The following is a 12,658-nucleotide window of genomic DNA, read 5'->3' on the forward strand; positions in this document are numbered from 1 at the left end:
GTAAACTAAACTAGACTAGACTAAAATAAAATAAAAAGAAGTGTAAATCTATGTATCAGGAATAATTAACTTTACTCATTCAATGGCGTCAATTTACTTTTTTAGTGAATTTTAATTATTGTTGCCATGCTGCTAATTGTTTTTATAAAGATTCATGTTCTCTTTCTTTTCAGGTGTGTAACCCATTCGTTTATAATATATGCCAGTCTGAAACAGATGGAGAGTCAGAGGAATGTCTCAGAATTCATTCTTTTGGGACTTTCGTATGACCATCGCACACAAATATTTTGCTTTGTGTTCTTCTTATTCTGTTATGCTGCTCTCTTGGTAGGAAACCTTCTGATCCTTATCTCTATTCGATGCAGCCCTCTTTTCCACCAACCAATGTACTATTTCCTCAGCCACTTATCCTGTATGGACATCTGCTTCACCTCTAGCATTACACCCAAATTCATTGCTGACCTCCTAGTGGGAAGAAAAGCCATCTCCTATGGTAACTGTATGTTACAGGTCTTTACCATGCACTTCTTCGGAATGATTGAAGTCTTAATCCTCACCGTCATGGCCTTTGATCGCTACGCTGCCATCTGCAAACCTCTGCACTACCTGCTTGTCATGAACAGAGCAAGGTGCAATCTCCTGGTCTTAGCTGCTTGGGCTGGTGGGGCCGTGCACTCCTTTCCTCAATTTTTTCTGGTAATCAGCTTGCCCTTCTGTGGTCCTAATGAGATTGATCACTATTTTTGTGACATTTTTCCTTTGCTAAAAGTTGCCTGTACTGACACCTATGTTACCGGTGTCCTTTTGGTTGCCAATTCAGGAATGGTTACCTTAGTGGCATTTGTGGTCTTGTTTTTTTCTTATGTCATTATATTATTCACTTTAAGAAATCATTCAGCCAAAGGAAGGCGCAAAGCCCTCTCTACCTGTGGGTCGCATATCACTGTCATAGTTTTATTTTTTGGGCCTTCAATCTTTGCCTACCTTCGACCTCCATCCACTTTCCCTGAGGATAAGGTATTTGCTCTGTTTTACACCATCATCGCTCCGATGTTCAATCCCTTCATCTACACTCTGAGGAACTCAGAGATGAAAAACGCCATGAGAAATGTCTGGAATCAAACATTGGAGCTCAATATCTTTTATACAAAACAGAGAGGCAGCTAGGTACGGATAGGGGAGAGAGGAAACCATCTCACAGAGTAATTTTTCCATTGGTAACATTTTATGAGTGACAGAAATAGGACTTGGAGTTTCATAGTGACTAAAAAGAAATAGTAAGTCATCCATACAAAATATCAGCTTAAAACTTAGTTCATCTTGCGGGCTTTGAGATGTTATGAACAGGTTGACATGCACAAAATCAGTTATATGCATAGTTAAGACAATATTATAGGAGCTGAGAATTGTGATGTGAAAAAGAAAATTGGAGTTATCTTGCGTTAACAAATGCAGGTTTGGTGGCTAGACCACACGATGAGCCATTCTGTATGGCAAAGAGACGGTTAAATTCCATGATTTTAAGACCAAATTTTGGTTTATGATAGGATCGTCACCTAAATGAACTCCAGAGGTATTTAGAAATTAATTACATAGCAAGAAGTGGGCATAATGAAATATGATTTAAAGTGATTCTGTGGTTTTAACTCTGGACTTCACGTTGGAAATAAACATAAACTAGTAAAGGGGCACCTGGGTGGTGCAGTCAGTTGGGTGTCTGACTCTTGGTCTCAGCTCTTGTTGTGGTCTTGCCGTTTATGGGTTTGGGCCCCGTGTTGAGCTCTGGGCTGGTGGTGTGGAGCCTGCTGGGGATTCTGTCTCTCCTCTCTGCCCCCCCCCCCCAACCCACCCCGCCACTGTGCTCACTCTCTCTCTTTCTCTCTCTCAAAATATAAATACACTTAAAATTTTTTGTAATGATAAATAAACTGGTAAACATAGAGTGAAATCAATTACTCAAGATATTAAAAACACACTCACTGATTTTCTACATATTGGTCCATTAAAAAAATCCATACAGGAACTGAATCATAAAATGCCAGAAATTAGGAGGACAGACACTGTTTATAAGATCCAGAGTCTTTCTTATTTACACAAGAAGCGAGTTCAAACAACCAAACTTCAATCAAAAAACCCTCTGATACAAATCATGGAAATGCGTGGAAATGGCAGATCATCTTTGAAACGAACATGAGGATTCTCTAGAAGAACCTGAAACAAATTTGATGAAATGTGTTCATTTGTATCTCTAATAAGATGCAAAACTAAATGCTTTCTTTGAAAACAGGAAATATCACAAAACGGAAGAGATTGTGTAACCAGATTATATGAACAGAATGACAATGAAAATACACGAATAGTTTTAGCCTATGTCAATGCAATACTAAAATTACAATGATTATAAAGGCCTTATATACAGAAGGATAGAAAAGTAGAAAAGTTTATGAGGAAGATGTAATTCAGTAGAGTTTTTATAACAGAGAAATTGGACAGATAATCAGTTCGTCAAGTTACTAATAAAACAAAACTATTGCCAGATTTAAAAGTTCAAGCTTTACCCTTTATTTAATGTGTTGCTTTTAACCAAATTTACTCAACTTACCTTTCGGGGGTCCTAACCAGGTATTTCACCACATCTGTGATGTGAAGCCCCTTTTGAAACAGGTATGCAAAGATATTTGTGGGGTGCCTGGGTGGCGCAGTCGGTTAAGCGTCCGACTTCAGCCAGGTCACGATCTCGCGGTCCGGGAGTTCGAGCCCCGCGTCAGGCTCTGGGCTGATGGCTCGGAGCCTGGAGCCTGTTTCTGATTCTGTGTCTCCCTCTCTCTCTGCCCCTCCCCCGTTCATGCTCTGTCTCTCTCTGTCCGAAAAATAAATAAACGTTGAAAAAAAAAAATTCAAAGATATTTGTGTGGTTAGTGTCTTCGCGATTGCTAATTCCGGGATGTTGGTGGCAGACATTTTGTTGCCCTACTGGCTTCTTACCTACTCGTGTGATTTAACCTTAAACCCGCTCCTCTTCAAGGTACTGCAAAGCTCCACCTGCAACTCTCACATAACGGTGGTAGTTTTGTTCTTTGCCCCCTGTGTCTATCCTTAAGTTCTACATGTGGGGTTTTACACAGTGATTGCCTCCATGCTGAATCGTCTCATCTCTACCCTGAGAAACATGGAGATGAAAACCAGCATGCGGAAGGCATGGTCTAAAATGGCCCATTCAGAATTCATGTACATGAGTGATAATCATCGTGCTTTTGATCCTGTGTAGCAAAGGCATTTAACATTTGAGGTGTTGTAGAAAGTACATAAGCTTTGCCTGGACACTTGGGCTAAATTACCCATGACTGCTGTCACATGAGTCAAAGAAACAAGTTACTGGGAATCAGATTACAATCTGCACCTTAAAAGATCCAGCTGGTTCCACGTGTGCCCACTTGCATGTGAGGAAGCTAAAAATGGCCTGAAGCATCTCTCTGATGCTTCCCCTCTCCCCTCACTCCCCTCTCCAAAAGTTTGTAAGAAATCCCATTTTCCTTGGAATGAAATCCAACCTTCCTGCTTGTTAGAAATCTTCCATAAGTTATCTGAGTCTAATTTGCCCATCTCAGAAATCACTACGTTGGTAGAAAGTGTGGTATTACAATGATAGGCTTTAGGGTCAGGGAGAGCTGGGTGATTCCTGACAGCTTTTATTTCTGGGTCTTGACATTGGGCTCTAATTATATTAGTCTCTCTTTTAAAAAGATACTGTACGTCGCAAAGATGTAATATTACTTTGGCTAACACGTGTGAAGTTTTAGCACGGCACGTGGCTACCAGAACCTCATGTGAGTTATTTTTCTTTTGTTTGCTTTTCTCTCTGTGTGTCCCTAAGCTCAGAAGCTTTCATCCAGGTACACTGGGTCCACGTCCATTCTCCAAACATATTCTAGAACCTATCAGCTCTGTGGCTTTACTTCAGCCGTTCTTCTGCTTAGGATTCCCCACCCTGAGGCTCCAGGGTCCATGTCTTACATGTAATTCACACTCGTGGTGTCATGTCATTCAGGAAGACTAGATGTATGAATGCAATATGAGTGTTATATGAAATGTAAAGGTACAAGACATGTGGAGTAACACGTAGAAGATCTCTGTGACCTTGAATTGGAGTCAAAAATTTTCCAAACATGTGAAGCAAAAGTGTCTGTAAAAAAAGATGATTTGTGCTTCATCAATATTAAGACTATGCAGGAGAACTACTATATAAAGGCAGATGAACTAAATAGTGGCAGACGTAAATGCAACTAGTAGCTGTCTCTGAAGGTGTGTACAGGGCAAGGTTAGAGATAGGACTGGCTATCTCCTGCTGTAGATTGCTACAGGCTAGCTCTTGAGTACAGCGCGGTCAACACTGGGCATAACGTTGAGGTAGACTAGTTGGAAATCACTGGGCCCTGATGTCCTTGATGCCGAAGTTGTAGAATCTTTCATTTACTCAGGGTTCTTAACCTTTTAAAGCCTGGAAGCAAGCACTAAACTTAGAACAACACGTTTTCTTGCTTCAGATCTTTACTGGCTAGTTGAGCTAGTTACTTAACCTCCAGGACCTTCCGTGTTTTTATCTACCAGTAAAGCTAATAATATTTGTGTCAAAATACGTGTTATTATAAGCATTGAATAATATGATGAACCCGATCCGCCCAATCATCTCTCAGTGTATTTTTGCTACTGTTTGGCTAAGTTGTTTGATCTGAAACAGATTAAACATTATAAAATTTGATTTTCTGACATTTTTTGTGTGAGAAAACTTTACATGAATGGTAGAGAGAGACTGTCTGGTTTCAGTGCCTGCAGATGAGACTGAGTCTGAACGACATGTGAAGAGTCAGTGAGCAGAGAAAGAACCGGATGTTAAACACAATAAAAGCTCTGTTGGTCTTTGCTCCCTTTCTCTGATTTTTCCATATCATTTCTGTTTTTCCTCCTTGCCAAGTTATGAGGAAGAGATGTTTACTCTTATCTTTTCTTTTGTCTTCCATTTTTCAACATGTATGTCATCAATGGTAACCTCATACCAAGTATGATATCACAAGTCATTGATTTTATTTATCTATCTGCTCCGCACACCAAGGAGCTTGATAATCCCCGCAAAAGGACTGTAAGCGGCCATCTTTGGTTCTCCTTGTCCTACCTCATCTCAGATTTTCCAGAACGAGAACCTGACCCTATTACAGCCCAAAATTTCCCTCCTATTCCTCAGAAATTTGGAAGAACACAGGGCAGCCAGGGTTTCACGAATTGCTTTGACTGTAGCCTTTTTGGGCCTGCAGGGGAAACGGGCCAAGTTGTTTTCCAAAGAGGCAAATATGGCAAGTTCATACCCAAGAGCACCAAGCACATTACTATCGACGGTGGCTTTGGCAGCACTTGGGCTAAGATCTGTCTAGAAATGCCTTTGGGAATATAATTACACAGAGCTTTCAAAGACCTATTAATTCTTGCCACGTCAGTTTGTATTCTGTTCCTCTGAACCAAACTGTCCTCGGGTGTAGACATAAAATAAATGCACGATTCCTGGGACCTAAATACTTGTGTTAGCTTTTGCAGGAATATAAAAATACATGTAGCTTATTTGTTCTTCCGAGCTCTTACTAAGAAGTTAAATCAGCCTTCAATATTCCTGTTTCTCTGGGGGCTGAAGATCCACTTCTTCATCACTTCGTCTTAGTGAATATTTGAAGTCCGTTTCCCTGGTAAACTGTAGAAGGTTTGAGACATGTTGAAATTTTCCAGATATTTGCAGAGAATAAACCTGAACGTGTTCGAATTATGGGTTTGTAAACTCTCTGCAACGTATTCCAGATTTCGGTGCTAGAGATGAACTGGCAGAGTGAGTGTCCGAGGACGGAATGCTTCCTGATGCATGCCCCAGCTAACCCGACAGCCACTCGATCTCATGGTTAGTGAATTACCCTTGTCACCTTGGTTTGGGAACGGTCCCACAACACATGTGCTAGGCTAATTGTGCGTATGTGTGTGTGAGACAGAGAGAGAGAGAGAGAGTGTGTGTGTTTTTAAGTATTTTGTTTGTTTCTTTTGTTTTTTGAGAAAGAGGGAATGGGGGCATCGGAGAGGCAGAGAGAGAGGGAGAATCTCAAGCTGACAGCACAGAGCCCAACGCGGGGCTCGAACTCACGACACTGAGATCATGACCTGAGCTCAAATCAAGAGTCAGACACTTAACTGACTGAGCCACCCAGGTGCCCCGATTATGTGTACTTTGTATTTATTCTATATAATTTCATTTGAGGGCTATAACTTCTTTTGCAGCATAGGATAATTAGATTACGATAACAATGCTTTGGCATTTGTTTAGTTTCAACTGCGCATTACCTACAAGCAAAATTCCCTTTCTGGGGAACGGGAGTAGAACGAGATAAAGCATTTTTAAGTGGGCAGTGAATTTCATCGTGTCCCCAACTCTTGTTTAACGGCATCCTTCATATTACTATTAAGAAACAGACCAGCTTATACTTGAATACGTACAATAACAAATTGTTTTATTTCAAAACATCTGCCTTCCTAAAATAGTTTTATCTGAGTCAACTATGGTGAGTTTATCTACAATCTGTTACACTAAGAGAAGATTTGAACGTATGATAGTAACTTGTAGTTACGTATAAGACCTTCTATTCCTTTATGGACAGCGTGATCCAAAAAGTACACATAATTTGGATTCAATAATACCAAAAAATAAAGTAATCGTTTGAGTACATTTTGTAGACAAACATGCTAAGATAACCAATAGATTATGATGTTAACAGATTTTCAGTAACAGATGGTTGAAATCGGCGTTTACCTGATCATACTTGTCAAATCCATGTTATGTATCTTCTTCTTTATTTCCTTAGTTTTTCTGCTGGTCGAATGTGTGTGCATGACAATCTGTGGTTCTAACCTAATCGCTCAGAGAGGAAAGACAGTGAGAGAAAAATGTTTTGAACCACACGTGTCTTGGGCTATTTCATATCACCTCATGTATTCCTCATCAAAATTCTGAATTTTGTAATGATACGTCAGTTGTAAAATGAGTGCGATGATGCTTAGAAGATTTTAAAGAATTCACTCAAGGATTGCCCTGGTCAGTTTGAGATTCCAATTCTTTCTACGTTGCTAGTGTTTCGGCCACTTGTTCAGTGGTTGCCCGAAGTTCTTATTTATCCATTGTGATTTCAGTTTTCCCATAAGAGGGTTCCTTAGGATTGCTATATTGTTTGATGATAGTAATTCTCTTCAACTGATTTTTTCCCCTCTTTGCTTTCACCCCTGCTAACAGCATTGATCATACAGCATTGGCAGGGTTGCGAGCTATAGTAGATTAAATTCCAATAATGATCTAGAAAACAAGCAGGCATTTTTTTTTAGTTTATTTATTTATTTAGAAAGCCTGCACAAGTAGAGGAGGGACAGAGAGGGAGAAGGAGAGAAAGAGAGAGAGAGAGAGAGAGAGAGAAAGAGAATCTGAAGCAAGCTCCAGGTTCCCAGCTGTCAGCACAGAGCCTGATGTGGGGCTCAAACTCACAAACCATGAGATCACCACCTGAGCTGAAGTCAGACACTTAACTGACTGAGCCACTCAGGTGCCCCAGAAAACAAGGAGGAATCTTGATGAGGAATTTGCATTTTTGTAAGGCTGAAGGGAAAGAATTTCAAATGTTTTAGAATCAGAGGATTCTAGAATACATATCTATCTTAAATATTCCCTATCTCTTTACTTACAGAAATACTGGAAAGACACATGGGGTGTCTGTGAACCCATCATCTTGCATATTTTTTTCTACTCCGATGAGGAATCAAAACAGTCTTTTCACTGCTGCCCTTCATGGCATCTCTCAGCACTCTGCCTTGGAACATAGCCCCAGATTGAGGAAGAAACAGGATTTCTGTCTTTTAACATTCATAGCGTATTACTTTTCAAACCTGAGAAATTACTCTCGATATGTTTCTTCTATCTAGAATCAGAGATTTGAATTGGTCAAGTGTTTTCCACATGTATATTGCTCACAGTCTACTGAAATAATGGTTGCCTGTAAATCAATTTGTTTTATATCAAGAAGTGTATCTGAAAATTAACATTCTTTCCACCTAGTATCAGAGGCAACAGGTAGAAGGTGGGCCAATGCCCCTCACACTCCTAAAACTTTTCAGTACTCCTTAGTGACTGCTAACTTCCGGACACTGTCACAATAATTATTTCACTTTGTTATATCAGTGGGGATGGAGAATCCTTGTTAGCGATTCTGAAAGCAAAGTAGGAACAAACCAAACATTTATACTTTTAGGAATGCAGAATTTTGACTAGTAATTTAAAATAGAATGGATGTCTTACAGTATGGGCCATTTTAAAAATGCCGTAACTGTCAACCGTTGGCCATCTGAAATCTTCTCAAAGACTATGAATAACATAGATGTTAAATTTGTGAGTCCCTAGAGATGATAGTTTCTTTTTTTAATGTTTATTTATTTTTGAGAGAGTGACAGAGCGTGAGCAGAGGAGGGGCAGAGAAAGAGGGAGACACAAAATCCGAAGCAGGCTCCAGGCTCTGAGCTGTCAGCACAGACCCTGATGTGGGGCTCGAACTCACTAACTGTGAGATCATGACCCCAGCCGAAGTCAGAAGCTTAACCGACTGAACCACCCAGGCACCCCGAGAGATGATGGTTTCTAAGTAATATTACAACAAAAGCATTTTCTGTGTTTTTTTTTTTTAATTTTAAGTAGGCATCTGGGGGCCAGATAGAACTGTCACTCCAGATCCAGACTAAGGTGGAAGGTGTGCTAGCTTTTGTAAACCCACTAGAAGCACATATTTCCTCAACAGTGGGTAAAATAGCTCTTGGAAATGCTTTCTCTCTATTCTACACTCCTTTTGCACTAACTAAAGAATGTTTAAGATACATATTAGAAACAAAGATGCAAATTCCTGAATTTTTCATTAACATACACCACTGAGTGCTAATTCACCACAAAGTTTGTCTTCAAGTTGCTTTTGTATTACCTCCTTTTATTGACATTTGATATTCAGATTATAATTAAAACATGAAATTTTTCATGTAAGCCATGGAATATTCATAATTCAAATATACCTGGACAATTTAACATGCTTATCTTTTCTTTAACAATTGCTATCACAAACTTCAATCTCTCTCTATATATACATATCCATATGTATATACATATCACTATATATATATATATATATATATATATATATATATATATATAGGAGGAGCAGAGAGAGAGGGACATGTAGAATCTGAGGCAGGCTCCAGGCTCTGAGCTGTCAGCACAGAGCCCGATGCAGGGCTCAAACTCATGAACTGTGAGATTATGACCTGAGCTGAAGCCAGACACATAACTGACTGAACCCCCCAGACGCCCCAAGAGAGACAGAATTTTAAGCAGGCTCCACACTCAGCATGGAGCCCGCTGTGGGGCTTGATCCCATGACCCTGGGATCATGACCTTAGTTGAAATCAAGAGTTGGGTGCTCAACCCACTGAGCCATGTGGATGATACGACAGTATATATTTTTGAAATTGTATTTAACTCATAAAATATAAAAATGATAAATGAATAGATTTCCTGAGTATTTTTCACAATTCCAGTCATTAATTGACATCTTCCTTTTGCTGTATAGTTTTCAAACACTCTTTGTTTTTTAATGTAAGAGCAATTCCATTTGTTTAACATGACCCATTGACAATGTTTGGCCAAAAAACAATGTGTAGTATGCTTTACACAAATTAAAGTCCAGGAGTTCAAACTGGATGTTTAAACAAATGTGAATCTCTTTGGGATTCATTTCCAGAAAATTAAGGAAGTGTACTCAGATAATTTTAAAAGAAGGAAAGTAGATTTTATCAGTAAGTTACAAGAATTGAGAAATACAGGAGTTTTTTTGTGTTAGGTCAATGTGACTAAATAATATAATTAGCAGTTCTTTATCTAAATATACAATTAATGGTATTAATGCTTTATTTTCCAAATAGCATTTAAATATTTAAGACAACTTCTAGTAATATTGAGTAAAATATATAATTATCCTCATTACTGTCATTACAAAATTATTTCATGACACATTTATAAAAGACAGCATTAAAAAGTTAGCCTAATTCAAGAAATCAATTGTTATCAACTCCATTAATGTCAGCATGTATTTCAATAAATTTTGTATTATTGTGTTCATACAGTTAATTCTCACCTCCAATTATGTTCTCGTTCTTTCAGAAACAGAAGTCCTTGTGACAGCATACACCAAACTCAAATATATGAAAAGCCAGAGAAACATCTCAGAATTCATCCTTCTGGGACTTTCCTACGACCAGAACATACAAGCATTTTGCTTTGTCCTCTTCTTAGTCTGTTACGTCGCCTTGTTGGCAGGAAACCTGCTGATCTTCGTCTCCATTCGATGCAGCCCTCTTTTTCACCAACCCATGTACTATTTCCTCAGCCACTTATCCTTAATAGACATCTGCTATACCTCTACTGTTACACCCAAGTTTATTGCTGACCTGCTGGTGGAAAGAAAAACCATTTCCTATAGTAACTGCATGTTACAGGTGTTTACAATGCACTTCTTTGGAGGCATCGAGATCTTCGTTCTTACCGCCATGGCCTTTGATCGCTATGCTGCCATCTGCAAACCTCTCCACTACGTGATTGTCATGAACAGGACAAGATGCAATCTGCTAGTCGTAGCTGCCTGGGCTGGTGGGGCCGTCCATGCCTTCCCTCTCTTTTCTACCGCGATTGGTTTGCCCTTCTGTGGTCCTAATGAAATTGATCACTACTTTTGTGATATTTTTCCTTTGCTAAAAGTTGCCTGCACCGACACCTACGTCACTGGTATCCTTGTGATTGCCTTTTCAGGTCTGGTCGCCTTAGTTACCTTTATTGTCTTATTTGTTTCTTATGGTATTATCTTATTCACTTTAAGAAATCTCTCAGCTGAGGGAAGACGCAAAGCCCTCTCCACCTGTTGGTCTCATATCACTGTGGTCGTCTTATTTTTTGGACCAGCAATCTTTATCTACCTTAGGCCACCTACTACTTTTCCTGAGGACAAAATATTTGCTCTATTTTACACGATCATTGCTCCTATGTTCAATCCCTTAATCTACACTCTGAGAAACTCAGAGATGAAAAACATGATGAGGAAAGTTTGGCGTCACACATTATTTTCAAAGGAAACACACAATTAATGTGAAGAAGCTTATTGGCTACGTAACTTTGAGAAACTTTGTGAATGAAAAAGGTGGGGACTATCTCATAGATTTTGTAAACCGTCACTCTTGTGAATGGAATGAATGAAAGCAATGGGACTAAAGTTTAAAGTAATCACTAAGCAACTATTAATTCTTGCATGCCAAAATTAATTGGCAACTAAGTTAGTTTTATGGTGTATATGTAGGGTAACCTACATGAAAAAAACAATTGGGGCAAAGCAAATAAACCAGTGGTATATTGATTAGTGAATTATAACGGAAAATATTTTAATGATAATTTTATTAAAACTTCAGACGTAGAAGCCAGACCACACAATGACAGACATTCTTGGGTAGCTCAGAATTTGAAATCCAAAAAGAAGGTTATAATCTAAAATTAAATGAATTAACTTAAATTTCATGTACAACATGCATATATACAGCCTCTAGTTCATGTAGAAATCCGTTGTGCAAACGAATAAATATTTAGAGTAGAATCTGCTTTTAAGTGTTTCCTGGGGGTCAGCTCTCCTCATGTCCCATTGAAATCAATAATAATAAGTAGTGACGACAGAATGAAAGTCTAGAATTCAGAATGCTGAAACACACGTACTGGTATTCCACCTACTGGGCAGAGTTTAACAACATTTCCCATTAACTTCAGAAACTATATCTATTAAACTTTAAGTGTTGACTCACTGCTATTTGCCTAAAATTGGTAAGTACATGGTTGGTCACTGGATCCACAACTTAAGACTTTTCCTGCTGACATGACAGAGAGAGAGAGAGAGAGAGAGAGAGAGAGAGAGAGAGAATAGCACAAAGTAAATGAAGAAACAAAATGCATTTTGGGTGCACACAGGTATTCATTGCAGGTTTATTCATAATCACCAGACGTTGGGAGCAACAACGATTCCTTCGGTAGGTGAATAAATCAACTATTGGAAATATGGAGAATGGAATATAATTCGGCACTAAAAACTGAGCTTAAGAAGATATACGCAGGAAACATAAATGCATATTTCAAAGTGAAAGAAGGCAATGTAACGTGGCTATCTTTTATATGATTTCAACTACAGGTCTTCCTTGACTTACAACGGGGTAATGTCCCAATAAACCCATCATCTCTTTAAAAATTTTAAGTCAAAATGCATATAATACACCCAACCTACCAAACTTCATAGCTTAGCCTAGCCTACCTTAACTGTGGTCAGAACACTTACATTAGCCTACAGTGGGGGCAAAGTCATCAAATACAAGGCTTATTTATAATAAAGTATTGAATGTCTCATGTAACTTGTTGAATACTGTACTGAAAGCGGAAACCAGAATGATTGTACGGGCCCAGAACGGTTACAGGTGTGTTTATGGTTGACCATCGCGATCGATTGGTTGACTGCGAGATGCA

The 12,658-nt window shown here is 38.9% G+C and overlaps 2 protein-coding genes across 2 annotated transcripts; both read left to right on the plus strand.

Moving 5' to 3' along the window:
* The first annotated feature begins 216 nt into the window (after window positions 1–216).
* Window positions 217–1,167, plus strand: LOC115526371 (olfactory receptor 4P4-like). The gene has a single exon (XM_030333782.1). It carries the CDS (start codon window positions 217–219, stop codon window positions 1,165–1,167), a length of 951 nt encoding a protein of 316 aa, XP_030189642.1.
* Window positions 1,168–10,311: 9,144 nt separating this feature from the next.
* Window positions 10,312–11,247, plus strand: LOC115525964 (olfactory receptor 4P4-like). The gene has a single exon (XM_030333403.1). The coding sequence runs from the start codon at window positions 10,312–10,314 to the stop codon at window positions 11,245–11,247; it is 936 nt and encodes a 311-aa protein (XP_030189263.1).
* The last annotated feature ends 1,411 nt before the right edge of the window (window positions 11,248–12,658 follow it).

Source organism: Lynx canadensis, chromosome D1, assembly GCF_007474595.2.
Source record: "Lynx canadensis isolate LIC74 chromosome D1, mLynCan4.pri.v2, whole genome shotgun sequence".
NCBI classification, from domain to species: Eukaryota; Metazoa; Chordata; class Mammalia; order Carnivora; family Felidae; genus Lynx; species Lynx canadensis.

Bases quoted from the DNA above. Each gene is read 5' to 3' on its own strand.
- LOC115526371 (XM_030333782.1), top strand. From the start codon at position 217: ATGGAGAGTCAGAGGAATGTCTCAGAATTCATTCTTTTGGGACTTTCG.
- LOC115525964 (XM_030333403.1), top strand. From the start codon at position 10,312: ATGAAAAGCCAGAGAAACATCTCAGAATTCATCCTTCTGGGACTTTCC.